Source organism: Zosterops lateralis, assembly GCF_965231275.1.
Source record: "Zosterops lateralis genome assembly, chromosome: 10".
NCBI lineage: Eukaryota > Metazoa > Chordata > Aves > Passeriformes > Zosteropidae > Zosterops > Zosterops lateralis.
Window position 1 is genome coordinate 22,397,179 of NC_139770.1, and position 14,152 is coordinate 22,411,330.

Here is a 14,152-nt window from a genome sequence, read left to right on the forward strand (position 1 = left end):
CCACTGCACCAACTTCTGAACAGCCAATAATTGACTATAATTTTAATTATTTAAAAGGATCTAAAACTCTGGGTTAAACAAAATTTACACCTATGCTGATAATATTTCCAAAGCTTCAAAAGCTTTTGTTTTTTTTTTTTTCAAAAAAAATTTTTTGAACCAATATACTTCATTATACTGAAGACCAATTAAACAGCACCTAAGAGCTCATATGGCACATTCTTGTTCTTCGCATCAAAATGAACTAACAAAGTGAACAGAAAATTGGAAGTGTTCAGATTTAACAACAGTGTATAGAAAAAAATCCTATTTAAAGGAAAAATGAAGTTGAAGATAAAGTTCTAACTCTTTTACTGATAGAAAAACAACGTACCAGGGTTACTTGATGCAATATATGAGAGGAAGAAAAGTTTTCATTTGTGTCTAAAGGGTGTGAAAGATTGTTCATACTTTTTAATATTCTATCTTTTAATATTCTATGTATATGTGTAAGAACACGGATATGTAATTGTTTGGAACAACACAAGCTGCATCAGGGTTACACAACAGTGACATTCAATACCAGGGATGTAATATGTAGGGAGTCTTTCCTTCTCCTGGTGTGAGAAAATGTGATTTTTCTAAGCCACAATTAGTGGAAGTGCTGAGAACAGAAGCCCAGCTTTGGTGCAGAGGTAGAGCAGGAGCAGTTCCAGTTTCCCTGCAGAGCCCTAAGCAGGAGCTGGAATCTCTGCAAACACTGCCTCGACAGCAAAGGGGTCAGCAGAAATACCATCCCCACAGCAGGGGAACCAGCCTGCTGTTCCCTGCCAAAGGCACACTCCAATCCCCATTCCAGGTTTCACAACAGCACGACTGGAACATCCAGCCTGAGTGTGGAGAGCAGGTTGAACCAGAAGGGACATTATGAAATGCTGAGTAGCTTTTTTTAAATACTACTGAGCAAGAACAGGTTGCTGGGAAGTTTAGGACCATTTGGAAAATAGGGGACCGTGAATGCTCCAAAGTGAAGTAAAATTACTAGCAGAACACAAATCAAAACCAGTTAGCTATCAAGAACTCTACTTCTCTGCTCTTGCCTTCAGATATTTTCTATGATAAGAAGCAAAAATCAAGGTTATCTTAAGGTTTTCATTTTAGAAAGACCCTTAGCACATCTCCTCCCCATCGCCAGGCTCCAACAATGTTCAGTTTCTGTATTAACTACACCAACCAGGCCCACATATCTGTATTTTTACTTCCAATAGCACAGCAATCCAGGATCAGGAATGTAAACATGGCAAATAAAGAACAAACTCTGTAAAATTCACAAACACACTGCAGAAACCTTCTGGCTTGTTTTTACAAGTAATTTTCTAAATCATAACCTCTATCTGAGCAAGGCCAAAATAATTTTCATTTCCAGTGTTACTGAACCAACTCCTGAAATTCCCTAGATACCTGGCCAGCAGATGCACAAAATGAAGTATTTTGTATGGAATCATCCCCCCAGCACAAATTTAAACTGTATCCCTTCCATATGGCAGCTCTGCCTCCCGTCTCCCCCATGACTGGCTCCAGGTGAGTCAGGAGACTCCTCTGCTGGGGATGGAACAGCACAGGAGATTTCTCACCCCCTCCCCAGGGAGGGCTCTCTGCTGCAGCTGAAGGCATTCCATTCCCAGTACCTCTAGCTCAAGCTCAGTTTAGGATTATTTGGCTTTTACTTCCTGTGCTGATATCACAAATACAAAACTAATGAGAAATTTTAGATTCCAGCAGTCCAGTATTTACTGCTCTGAGGGTCCAACGGAGAACCAACACTTTGGGCAACAGGAACACCTGACACTGTTTGTGGTCACTGAGATTTGAGCCAAAAGGTTTCAGCAGCTCTAAGAGCAGTTACTCACACCTGACATTCCCTGCAGCTCTAAGGTTTTTCTCTCCCCAGCCTTTCAATACTTTTATCTGCTTTTAGTATCCACCTTTTCAGATCTTCTCATTAGAACTACTACAACACAACTGAACAAATGTTAACAACCAGATTTCTGAAAGGCATTTAATAACCGTATATTCTTAGAGTGAAATGATGGCAGAGTATTGCAGCAAATCATGAGAAGTGAATGTCAGTTTACTTGGGAGAGAACTGAGGAGCAGGGAACCCTGAACTACTTTGCACAATACTTTTTGTACACTATAAACTCCTTGACACACAATATTTCCTCTCTTAAAGGAAGGACAGAGCCCAAGTTAAGCAAAAAAAGTCGGAGAATTGAGTTATAATTTTATTATAAAAGAATAAAAATATGCTGGAAGAAGGATGAGTCTGCCTACATGGAAAACATTCCCAAACAGTTCCCACAAACTGCAAGCAAGAACATAATGAGGTTTAAGATTTGCAGGGCACAGAACTACTTACCCATGACAATTCTGTCAGACTGATGTGCTCAAACAACTGCTAATATTAAAAAATACTCTATTGGAGACTACACAACTATTTACTCACAGCGAAGAGGCTCATAACAGTTTGCACCAGAGAAATAACACCCACCTCTAAGAGGGCAGAGAGTTTAGTGAGTTCTCTCCGAGGGAAAACCGCTGAGCTATTTCTTCAAGCTGAACACGTCCCTTAGGTTTGTTACCCGTGCAGGGGCTGATGAGCCTCGATCGGTGGAATGTGACACCACACGATCTGCGGCCCCTCCACCGCCGGCACCAGCGCCGGGCTCTGTGTTACTGCACGGCAGGGAACACGCTCTAACTACAGTGCTGTTATACAGGACAGAACGGGGGCAACGGCCCTCGCAGGGTCCGTAAGAAAACCGAAAATAATGGTTTCCCATCCCTTTACCAATGTTTATTAGTCCTAGGGAACTAAGACAGTTCTTTACTAGTAAACACAATCTCTCACTTGGCATCTGAAAAGTTTAAATACTAACCTAAAATACTACGTCTGTGGCTTTTTTCCCCCCTCTCCTTAATACACAAAGGATTACCCTTGTAAAGGGCTACATAAGTAAAAAAAAATCGAGGTAGCTAGCACGGTCAGTAATGGATAAAGCTTCCCAGCCCTATCGCCAAACCAGCCACAACTCGATCTCCACTCGGAGTCAAGGCAGAGAAAAGAATAATATTTTAAAAATAACAGAATAAAAAGAAGTAGAAAAAGGCAAGACTGAGGGACTCGGGCGAAGCACCAACAGACACCTGTGCAGCAGAGGACAGGGGCCCTGCTCTCCGCTTCCAGGCCCGGCCTTCGAGCACGCCCCACCGCGGAGCCCGGCCGCGGTGCCGGCCCTAGCTCGGCTCTCACCGCTCCTCAGGGCGCCCGGCCCCGGGGATCTCCCGTTCCCGCCGGCGGCCCCCGCCCTGCCCCGGCCGCGCCACTCCAGGGCCGCGGCCTAAAGATGGCGGAGGCGGCCGCGCTTCCCTGGCTGCTCCCCCGCCCCGCCCAGCACCTCGCCGCACTCACCGCCCAGTCAGCCTCTCGTACCGGCACTCCGCGCCCCACCGACACGTCGCCGCCCGCCTCGTCCTCCCAGCCCCGGCAAACTCTGCCGCCGCCGCCTCACGCCCCGCGGCCGCCCGCCATCTTCCCTCCGCCTCCCCCGCCCGCAGCGCACGCGCCCCACGCCGCCGCGCACGCGCACTACGCCAGGGCGCGCGGGCGGGGGCGCCGCGCCTGAAGGGCCGCGGGCGGCAACGCGCGTGCGCTGTGTGCGGCGGGGCGGGGCGCGCGCCGCTTCCGTGAGCCCGCCCCGCCGGCGCACCAATCGCAGGGCGGGGGCGCGCAGAGCTGTGGGCATGCGCACAGGGCCCGGCCGGGGGCCGTCCCGCCTGTGGTGGGGGCTGAGCGAGCCGAGGGTCCCTCAGGGCAGCCGGGCCGGGACCCGCCCCCGGACACCCCCGGCCGGCTCCAGTTTGCCAAAAGGGGCACTGCCCGCCGCCAGAGCACAGCCGGGTTATGCGCTGCTCCGTATTCTCTCACGCCCAGGCACTAAAACACAGCCCGCCTCGGGTGGCTCCCAGAAGTACCTCTGGCTGCCCAGGGAGGTGGTGGAGTCGCCGTCTCTGGAGGCGTTCAGGGAGAGATTGGAGGTGACAGTGCCGTGGTCTGGCTCACATGGTGTTCGCTCAAAGGTTGAACTCGATGCCAGAGGTCTTTTCAACCCTAATTGAGTCTGTGATTTTGTTCTCTGTCCCCGTTACAGGATGTTTAAAAACACAAGCAAAACCTATCTCAAGGTTCCTAAAAATCTATTTGTGCAGGATAGTGGAAACTCCTGAGATCATTTACAGATCGTTCAGTGTGCTACGCTCCTCCTTGGTAGTCCTAGGGGTGCTTATAAAGGCGTCATCAAGGAGTAATGCAGGAGTGTAGATAAAGAGGTGCAAATGGCTTTTTTCCCCTGAGTTAGTTGTGATTAAGACCTTAGAATATGTGTTTAGATGGAAATGTCTTAAAGCTGCTTGAACAGAAACATTTTACAGAACAAACCCGGTTCAACAGGACCAGCTACTGGGAAGCATAAGCTGTATCAAAAGGGGACAGTAAGCTTTATAAAATAAAGATTGGCCACCTTGGTTTTTCTGCTTTAGTTATAATTATTCTGACCCTGTTAAAGTTCCTGTGGTCGGTTCCAGATGCATGAGTGGTTTATAGGCTTGCAGGAGCCCCTGCCACCCCAGCTCATACACAAATCTATTTGAGGCAATGTGCTCCAGGGGAGGTGAGCCCAGGCACACACCACTACAGCAGCAATGTGTTACATTTCTAGTAAGAAATGTAAGACCTGAAATAATACTTTATTACTCTCCCTTTTGCAAGATGAGTGAGACTATTGCTTATCATCACAAATAGTGTCTTAATACATCTGTCTGCCTCTTTGTTCAAACATTCTTTCCTACAAAATTTTCCTTTTTTCTGGCGTGGAGGTAAAATTACAAGACTTGAAAGGGCTGGTTTAAGAAGTTTATCCTAAACAAAAGAACATTCCTTTCAACTAAAAGCTAAGATTTTGTGAGTCTTCCAGCAGCTGAGCTCTGGTAACACTGGGATTCCCACAGGCTGCACCAGGAGCCAGCCCTCCACTGTGTCACATTATTCATGGTTTGGTTTAGTCTCAGAATTAGGGCAGTTAACAACCCAGTTAAGGAGTCCATCCCTCCAGAAGTGGATACTTGGCTGTGTTAACATCAGAATTATTTGGTTTCTTCACCTCTTTCTTCCTGTGGCAGGATACAGATTGGGTGTCTGCAGTCACTTGGCGCAGATCAGGGGAGCGGAGAGGGAGATGCTGCCCCAATGTTTTCTCACTGTGATCACAGTAACACCTCTGATCTGTCCTAAACTGTACTTGAGTTATTACACTCTTGGAGTCCCCAGATCTCCAGGATCTATTTATTTAAGAGGTCCTTATTAACAAAGTCATTATATGTTCATAAAACACACAACTTTAATTAAAAATATCTTTTAATTTACACTAAACAATAATAGAAAAATATTGAAGCTGTAAAAATTCACTGTCCTGATCAAACAGTAAAACCAACAAAAAAAACCCCAAAAAACCCCACAGAAATTGATGTTGCCCACCACTGAACCTTCTGAGAACCAAGAACAAGTTTCTGCATCCTTTAGAAGTTCCTAAAAAAAACACGAAATCACATCTGTATTTCTGCTAAAAACCAAAAATGTTGAAAATTTACAAACCAGAGAGAGGGATTGGGGAAGAAACAAATACTTGAGCCACTGGGAAAAGGCATTTCAGGCTCTTTGCTCTCACAATACAGGGGGTCCTTGCCAACATGCACATGGAACTAAGCAAAAGGACAATGCTGATCTCCAGTCTGAATGCTCCTGAGGCAACACAGCACTGGAGCGCCCTGCATCCACAACTACCTTCGCTCAGCCCGGAGCTGGACTGACCCAGAGGGCTGAGAAATAGCCCAAGTCCTCAGGGTTTTCTGCTCAGAGAAAGGGGCTGAGGGTTAACCTTAATACTGGAAGCTGCGTTTAGTCTGAATGTCATCGAGGATCTGCTGTAACTCCTCATCTTCAAACCGGCCCTCCAGGCTGCAAGGGAAGAGCAGTGAGGAGACATTAAAGGTTTCACAAAGAGTCTCTCCCCCTTGATTCATTTCAGTCATAACCCTCTCCTGTCAGCCTCAACACAGCATCACCCACCTGTGTAACCCCAGGAAAACCTGTAGCATCACTGTACAAAAGTGCTCTACTCCCTATGCAGTGCTGCTTTTCTGCATGACAAAACTCCATTCTTCCCAAAACCTTCTGCTGAGTAACTGCAAAATGTGTTTTCAAAAAAGGCAATGCAGGTGTAAGCAGACCTCTAAATGAAGCCCACGGAGCTGCACGCTCATAAGCCAGCCCATTCTTGTTATGAAATCTTAAAATCATGGAATGGTTTGGTTTGGAAGGGACCTTGAAGATCATCTCATTCCAACCCTCTCCCATGGATAGAGACACCTTGCACTATCCCAGGTTGCTCAGAGCCCCATCCAGCCTGGCCTGGAACACTCCCAGGGATGGGGCAGCCACAGCTTCTCTAGGCACCCTGTGCCAGGGCCCCATCTCCCTCACAAGGAAGAATTTCTCCCAAGTATCTAATGTAAATCTACTCTCAGTTTGAAGCCATTCCCTCATCCTGTCACTGCTGTTGTAAAAAGTCTCTTTCCAGGTACTGGGAGCACACAATTAGGTCATCCCAAAGCCTTTTCTTTTATATAATGACAAATAATGAAGAAACTGTAATTCAGATGAATGTTTCATCCCCTCCTCTATCTCAGGCCATGAGGGAACCAATGAAGACATGAAGAAGCTCCTGCTTCCCCTCACATTATCCACAAAACAGTTCATTTGCTCCAATGGAAAAAAAACTCCAAGAACACAAACACAGCCAGCTAAGAACCCCAATTTAGGAGGTTTACACCTGATCCAGTAAAAGCTCTCAGAAGTGCATTAGGGACATGTTTAAAGTGTATTGCTGTCAGATCAGTGGGTGGAGAAGAAAGACCAAGACCAAATGTTCTTCCAGCAAGGGAGTTGGATTGAAGAGAGGGTTCCAGGGCATGGTTGGCTTGAGGTCACAGGGAAGTCTACAGGAATCTTTGTAATATATAGGTAAGTCTTACCTAGGAATCAGAGCTTTTGCTTCCTCAGCTGTCTCAGGACACAAATTAGCCAAGCATGCCAATTCAAACTTATGGAGCTTCTTCTGGAGCAGTAAACTGTAAGGGAAGACAACAATTTGATGAAATTACAAGACAGAAATATAAAGGAGCTTAAACTGAAGCAAATGTTTATCTTTTTGCACAGTGCTTTTGGCACTGAAGTAATTTTTTTTTCAAGAGAAAACACTCATTATATAAACGCATAGAGGAAAAAATAAAATCCTATCGGCTAACTCCACTTCCCCTGAATTATTCTGCAAAGTCTAGAAAATCCTCCCATTTAATGCCATCAGCTGTCAGTGAAATACTGAAAACAAAGCAGTTCAAGAAGGTTCGACCTGGACAAAGTATAACCTTCCATCAAGAACTTCTGGCCTCCTTAGGAAGACAAAAGGCTCAGAATTAAAGAACAAACCATGAAACACCACTAAAATGTAGTTTCATAAAGCAGGACCAATATTAGGGATGCTAATTCTCTAACACGGTATCCTGGGTTTCAGTGTAGGACGTGCACAAAGTGTTTATTCTCTCACCATCTTCATGAGCTGTTGGAACCAGGTGGGGCAGTGTTTTCCCAGGCCCCTCCTTTGGGCTCTTCTGCTCATGGCCCATCAATGCCTTGCCCAGGACTCACAGGTAACTCCCTCCAGGAGTTATCTCTGTTTAATGGGCCATCAAGGAGCCACTTCATGACTCCTCATCCCATTGTGACATGCTCCACCCAGGGGGAGGAGCCAAGCATTCCCACCTGGATATAATCTGGGATTTGGGACAGGACAAGCAGCTCTTACCCATTGGATTCCCAGAGGAGCAGAGCTCCCAGACCTTTCTACAGGATCACTGCTTCAGGAAGAGCACCTCATCTGGACTGCTTCCACCACCCTAACTAACAGGGTGTCAGGCTGTATTCTGACTCTGTCAGGGCTCTTCTGTACTATTGCTTTTTACTTTATTTTACCTTCTTTCTATTCAATTGTATTTCTGACTTGTAGCCTCTCACAGGTTTTGCTTTCCACCCACCACACCTGGGGTTTGCCCCGGCCCAGCCCCCCCGGTCACCTGCGCACGCTGGCGATGGTCTCCCTGTTCTTGAAGCGGCTGAACCGCGCCGTGTAGTTGAGGGTTTTCATGAAGACCTCCGAGAGCTCCTGCTCGTCCTCGGCGCTCTCGTTCTGCTGCTTGCGGTGCTCCAGCAGCATGTGCACCTCCGAGTTCAGCAGCGTCTCTGCCGTCTCGAACTCTGCGGGAAAAACAGGGAACCCGCCGTGAGGAAAGGTGGAATGTGGTTGGGAAGGGGAATCGCACAAGTTCTGTGTGTAATTTAACTCTGGGTAATAAAGAAGTGAAAATGTCTCTCATGGCAGTTGTGCGAGCCCTTTCAACAAAGACTGGGCAGCATTTCATACTGAAAATGCTGATAAAAATGACACTTGGAATGACAGTCCACGGCGTTTGTCTTTTTGACCATATATTTTACACTTGCAGCCTTAAAATTCAGATTTTTTTCATATCATTATGTTTCCTTCAACCAATTTTGGCAGAAGTAACGCGTGACTTGATAGAGAAAAAAATGTTTGGAACTCTAAAACTCCACAAAATTCAGAAGTGATGCCACAGTCTTCAGAAGTCTCTGAGCTCTTGAAGTAAATATGAATGCTGTTGAATGTTTTAAAAAAGGCTTAATTCACTTGAAAAGTTAATGGATCTACTGAAATTATCAGGAAAAAATTAAACCAACCAATCTTAAAAATTCTCCCCCTTTTAGCCAACTTTGAATTCATTCCTCATCACCATAACCAGTATATGTATTCCAGTAACAAGAATATCTCTCAACATCAGCAGTATGAGCTGCTCAAAGCACCAGGGTCAGAGGCTGAATCCCAGAGTGCCTGACAGAACTTTTATACAAGCAGATACAAGGACTGCTAAAAGGGGCTGGCAACTCTTATTTTGCATTCAGCAGTAAATCAGCTTGGGCTAAACATGAGATTTTAGCATTAAAAAATAGGAAAAATAGTATTTCAGAACTTCCCTATTGCTCATAACTCAATAATGCAGCAATGTGTCCATTCTCCCCTCTCTTTTTTTTTTTTTTTTCAGGGTGGCTGAGAATTTATACTGAATAATTTTCTGAAAACAAACAAACCAACCAACAATGCAGACAGTAAATGTTCATAGTTACCAACTCTGGACCTGGACAGCTGGTTTCCTAACTGCAGCAGTATTCACAGATTTCCAGAACGGCTTAGGCTGGAAAGGACCTTAAAGTCCATCCAGTCCCACCCCTGCCATGGGCAGGGACACCTTCCAATGTCCCAGGTTGCTCCAAGCCCCGTCCAGCCTGGCCTTGGACATCCCAGGGATCCAGGGGCAGCCACAGCTTCTCTGGGCAACCTGTGCCAGGGCCTCACCACCCTCACAGGGAAGAACTCCTGTGTCAAAAACATCACTGAAAAAGCTTATATCAAGCTATAACTTGTCAGATTATATATATATAACTATATATAATATATAACTATATATAACTATAAGCTGATTTATTTATTTTTTTCAATACCGTACGCACACGTAGCGGCCCACCTAAGAACCGCCATATCCTAGCAATCACGAGATCCTTAAATTTATACAAATAATTAATTATTCTGATTTTTAACACTTGGGGCTTAGTAGCTGCTGGAGGGGCCGGGGCGTTCAGCAGCGCCCCGAGCTCGACCAGGCTCGGACCCTCACGGGCGGCCGCTGCCGGCCTCAACCACCACCCGGCCCCGGCCCCGGCCCCGCTCGCACCTTTGGGGAAGACGAGCTGCGAGGCGTCCTCCTCCACATCGGCCGTGCGCGGGTCGCTGCCGCCCGCCGCCATCACCGGAAAGCCGCGGCGGAAAGGGCGGCCCGGCCTCGCGGGGCGGGGGCGGCTCTGCCCGGGGAGGGGCGGGGACGGCTCTGGGCCCCGTAAAGGCTGGAGGCTCTGCCCCCCGTGAGCACTGAGGGCTCTGCCTCCCGTGAAGGGCGGGAACGGCTCTTCCTGAGTGAGGGTTAAGGGTTCTGCTCCTCGTAAGAGCTGAGGGCTCTGGCCCCTGTGAGCGCTGAGGGCTCTGTCCCGGGCTAGGGTAGTGAAGCGCGGCTGTTCCTCCCTCTCTCTGAAGGCGGGGCCGGCTCTGCCCTGGGCGCTGCTGAGCTGAGCAGATCTCGGTTGCCGCTGCGGGGCACCAGGAGAAACAGCGGGGGTAGGAGGGCGGAGTGCTCTCCCAACACAACAGCCCTCAGAGGTGTGTTTAAGCTTGCTTAGTAATTAACTCCTTTTAGAGAGGGAAAGCGGTGGGATGCTGGACGCCGTACGTATGAACAGAGGGCAAATAGCTGTGACAGAACAAGGCTGTGCTAGTCTCTAACAGGAGCCAGCTGGGGTCGGCCTCCCCGCAGGCCCACGAGAGGACACGGTATATTGAGATGCGCCAGGGAGGCTTAGGTTGAATATCACGAACAATTTCTTCACAGAAGGGGTGATTAGAGGTTGGAGTGGGCTGCCCAGAGAGGTGTGGAGTCACCATCCCTGGAGGGTTTAAGGAAAGGTTGAGGTGGCACTCAGTGCCATGGTCTGGGTGACAGGGTGGTTCCCACTCAAAGGTTGGACTCGATGATCTCGGATCCGGGTCTTTTCCAACTTAATTGATTCTGTGATCATGAGCCCAAAGTCTTACAAGGCACGAACCGGGGCCCGAGAGCAGGAGTGTGGGAACAGCACTCATCCTTTGCACGAGCAAACTCTTGTGCTGCTCTGTCCTTTAGGAAATAACCAAAGAGCTCAAACCCGCCCCTGCGCTGCACTGCCCAGGGGCACCTGAGGGCACCGAGGCACCGGATGCATCTTCATTCACTCCAGCGGATCAGGCAGCCACAACCAGCTCCATTTCACTACCAGAACATCCTCCAGCCGGACAGCAAACCCCAGCCTTGGGAAAACTGTGACTGTGCCAGAATTTCCGTCTATCTCACTGTGATTAATAGGCCTCAGACTGTAAGGAGGGAGTATTGACATCATAAATAACACACTTAATAAGGAAGGTTAATTTTCAGGCTATCTAGAAGCAATCTACAGACCCCTAAAAGTCATAGGCAGGCTGAAAATGAGGATATTTCTCCCAACACTGCCAGCAAAATAACTTACGGAGCATTTTCCCTAGAGAGCTCACATGTAAGTGCATAACCAGCCTAAGACTCTTAAAGTAATCATCTTATCAGCCCTTACTATGTCATCCAGTGCCCTTAAAGAAAGACAAAAATAGACTGTTGAAGGATTTATGATGAAACCACTCCTCATAGACTTGTATCTGTGCCTAGGTGAATGGTTTCCTGTATGCTGGGAAAAGGGATGAATGAAAAATAAATTTGAAGAATATGAGGACATCAAATAATAGATTTTTAATATTGGTTATCTGGATAATGAGCATAGCAGAGAAACTGATTGGAAAGTAATTTGCTAAGTGATACAAGCAGAAAGACATTCAGGAAGATGGAATGGAAATATCTTGAGGAACATCTGGCAAATTAAACAATTTCAATTAGGCTTACAAGAAAACAAGGAAATCCATGCCAGATTGAGGAGAGAAACATTTAAAATCACTTGGAATCCTGATGGCTTCTCAAATAACTCGTCAACTCAGAATGCTGTGACTCCCAGAGCAGCAGGTAGCTCACAGAGATTTAAGTTATTAATTTCCCTTTTTGTTTTCCCCCAAGGATCCATTCTACTTAAGTGTACAAAACCAAGATTTTACAGGTACAGTTAAAGAGGTTATCATGAGAGATTAAGTTTATTATCACTGACATGTTTGGTTAAGGTCTCAAGAGCGAAATAAAAACATTCCTGAATGGAAGCTGCTTCCCCCATATCTTTTTTTTTTTTTAGGAATTTAAAAAATAAACTTGTAAAGCCCATAGTAAATATTGTTCAGCTGCTGCAAACAAAAAAATGTAGCAGAGTACCTAACCTTTTGTTATTTCTAAAATGTTATTTTTAAAATGAGGCTTCTTCCTCACTAATAATGACTATTTTGGCATTTATCAACAAAAGATAGAGAAAAGTAAGGTGAGCTAGTCACTGACTAAAGGAACTTTCAGGCAGCTTTACTGATGACATCCTAAAATAAACCTATTGAAAAAAAAGAATACTTGGCCAAACATAATTTATCATGATCAAAGTCTCCAATATTCCATATTCCAGGGCAAAAAGCTTTGATTCTTGCTGGAGACATGGTATTGAGTAGCAGACTGTTAGACAGACCTGCCATGGTAATTCCTGTGTTGCCACAGTTTAAACAGAGATCCTGGAACAACTAATTGCCCCTACACAGACCTTACAAAATGCTCAGCTAAATATCTGTGTAAGCAAATGCAGGAACAGCTAACAACAAGGATATCCTATTACTAGAATAAACCTGGTTTGTAATATGCTTTCCTTTTAATTCATTAGGCAGGAGAAATGTGATTTTTCTAGGAGTTCTTTAAGCTTTCTAACAGTAATGATTCTTTTCCGTGGAGTGCCAGTGTGACAGGAGTAGATCCTTGTGGAGACAACCCCCCACGGAGAGCACCATGTGCCACAGTAACCAGCATTCCACGAGACCTGTGATTTTCATCTGTGTGCTTAAAGTGTAACTCTTCATGTTTAGCTCTTCACACCATTTAACCTTTATTTCTGCCCCATTTAAAATTATATATCCAAAACCATAATGAACGGACACGCATGAGCAAAGTAAAGTTATATTAATATCCAGTAATAAAGTAAAGTAAGACTCTGAACGCAAAACTACATAATCTGTTAAGTTTTTAAATACATGTATGACATTATCAACTGGTTGTGTAATACACAATTTATGCCAGAATTCATCTGATTATAGGAGCAGTCTATCTGACCATAGAAAAAATATGGTTCAACAATCTGGATATTGTTAAATTTGTAGAATTATATACTTGTTTTAAAGAACGTGGTAACAATACCCTTCTGTGCTTGCTGTGCTTTGGGAGTGATTATCAAACATATTCACAAGTCATCTTTTCCCAGACTGACAAAACCATCTCAGGAACTTTCCTATCCTACTGCTCCATGTACTATCAGTGTGCATATTGATTTATTGAGTTGTATAAGTAAGATTTTAATTTTCATCTTCAAGACAAAAATGGCATTTCTGCACCACAGATAAAACAATTTTCTTTTTTGTTTTTTAAAAAGAAATGCTAGCATTCTTCCTCTGAAGTATCCTCTAGAAGTTTCTGCTAACCTTTCTGTAATTTGGCAATTTGTTTTGGTGCTAAATGACTAATTCATTTTGTTTCTTATTTCAAACAGGAGCGACAACAGAAGAAGCTGTTTCCAGGAGAATTATCCTGGTTTATATTTAGCCTGGATTGACCTATTTCAGTGTGCAGTCATATGCACCCCCTTCTACCTGGCCTCATCCTCCCTGGGAGCTGCTGAGTGTTCCTGAGGTCACAGAATGCAACGTGCATGAACCTCTGAGGAAAGAGAACAAAGATTTCATGTCTGATTCAACAGTAAACCAAAAGTAATCAAGTAGGGAAAGCACATGACACTAAAATACACAAATCAAGCCACTGTATTCCTGCCAAAAAGGCTGAGAGGATACACTTGGTAACTCCCCTGGGCACATGAGAGCAGTGGGTGGTGGGGATATGGGTAACTTCAAAATTCAGCTGGAATTCACCTGGAAATCACAGCATCTACCTCACATTGCCTAAGAGATTGACTTTCTAGCCTTCCTAATACCAGCACCTGAAAACAGGTTTTTGCTTTGTAGTTGTACTGGAATAAATGAGCTTCTCAGGCATGCTTAAATCAAAATTACCCTCCCCCTTGGTTTGGTTGGTGGTTTTTTAGGGTTTTATGACTGTTTATTTACACCCAGGGCTGCCCTTCCCAAGAGCCACAAGAAGAAAATGTAGCATCTCTAACTACACAGCTCCCATA

At 45.5% G+C, this 14,152-nt stretch overlaps 2 protein-coding genes across 3 annotated transcripts in view; both read right to left on the reverse strand.

Moving 5' to 3' along the window:
* The window catches only part of WDR33 (WD repeat domain 33), a 64,843-nt gene extending 61,311 nt beyond the window's left edge, over positions 1-3,532 (reverse strand). For both annotated transcript variants that reach the window (XM_083868989.1, XM_083868988.1), the window contains exon 1: positions 3,452-3,532. The gene's annotated coding sequence lies outside the window, so the exon portion shown is untranslated. The remainder of the gene's footprint in view (positions 1-3,451) is intronic.
* A 1,902-nt stretch (positions 3,533-5,434) lies between these two features.
* On the reverse strand, positions 5,435-10,044 carry POLR2D (RNA polymerase II subunit D). The gene is made up of 4 exons (XM_083868794.1): positions 9,955-10,044; positions 8,227-8,407; positions 7,129-7,224; positions 5,435-6,052 (listed from the first exon to the last, which is right to left on the reverse strand). The coding sequence occupies exons 1-4, from the start codon at positions 10,025-10,027 to the stop codon at positions 5,974-5,976; spliced, it is 429 nt and encodes a 142-aa protein (XP_083724920.1). The 5' UTR covers positions 10,028-10,044; the 3' UTR covers positions 5,435-5,973.
* Positions 10,045-14,152: the final 4,108 nt, after the last annotated feature.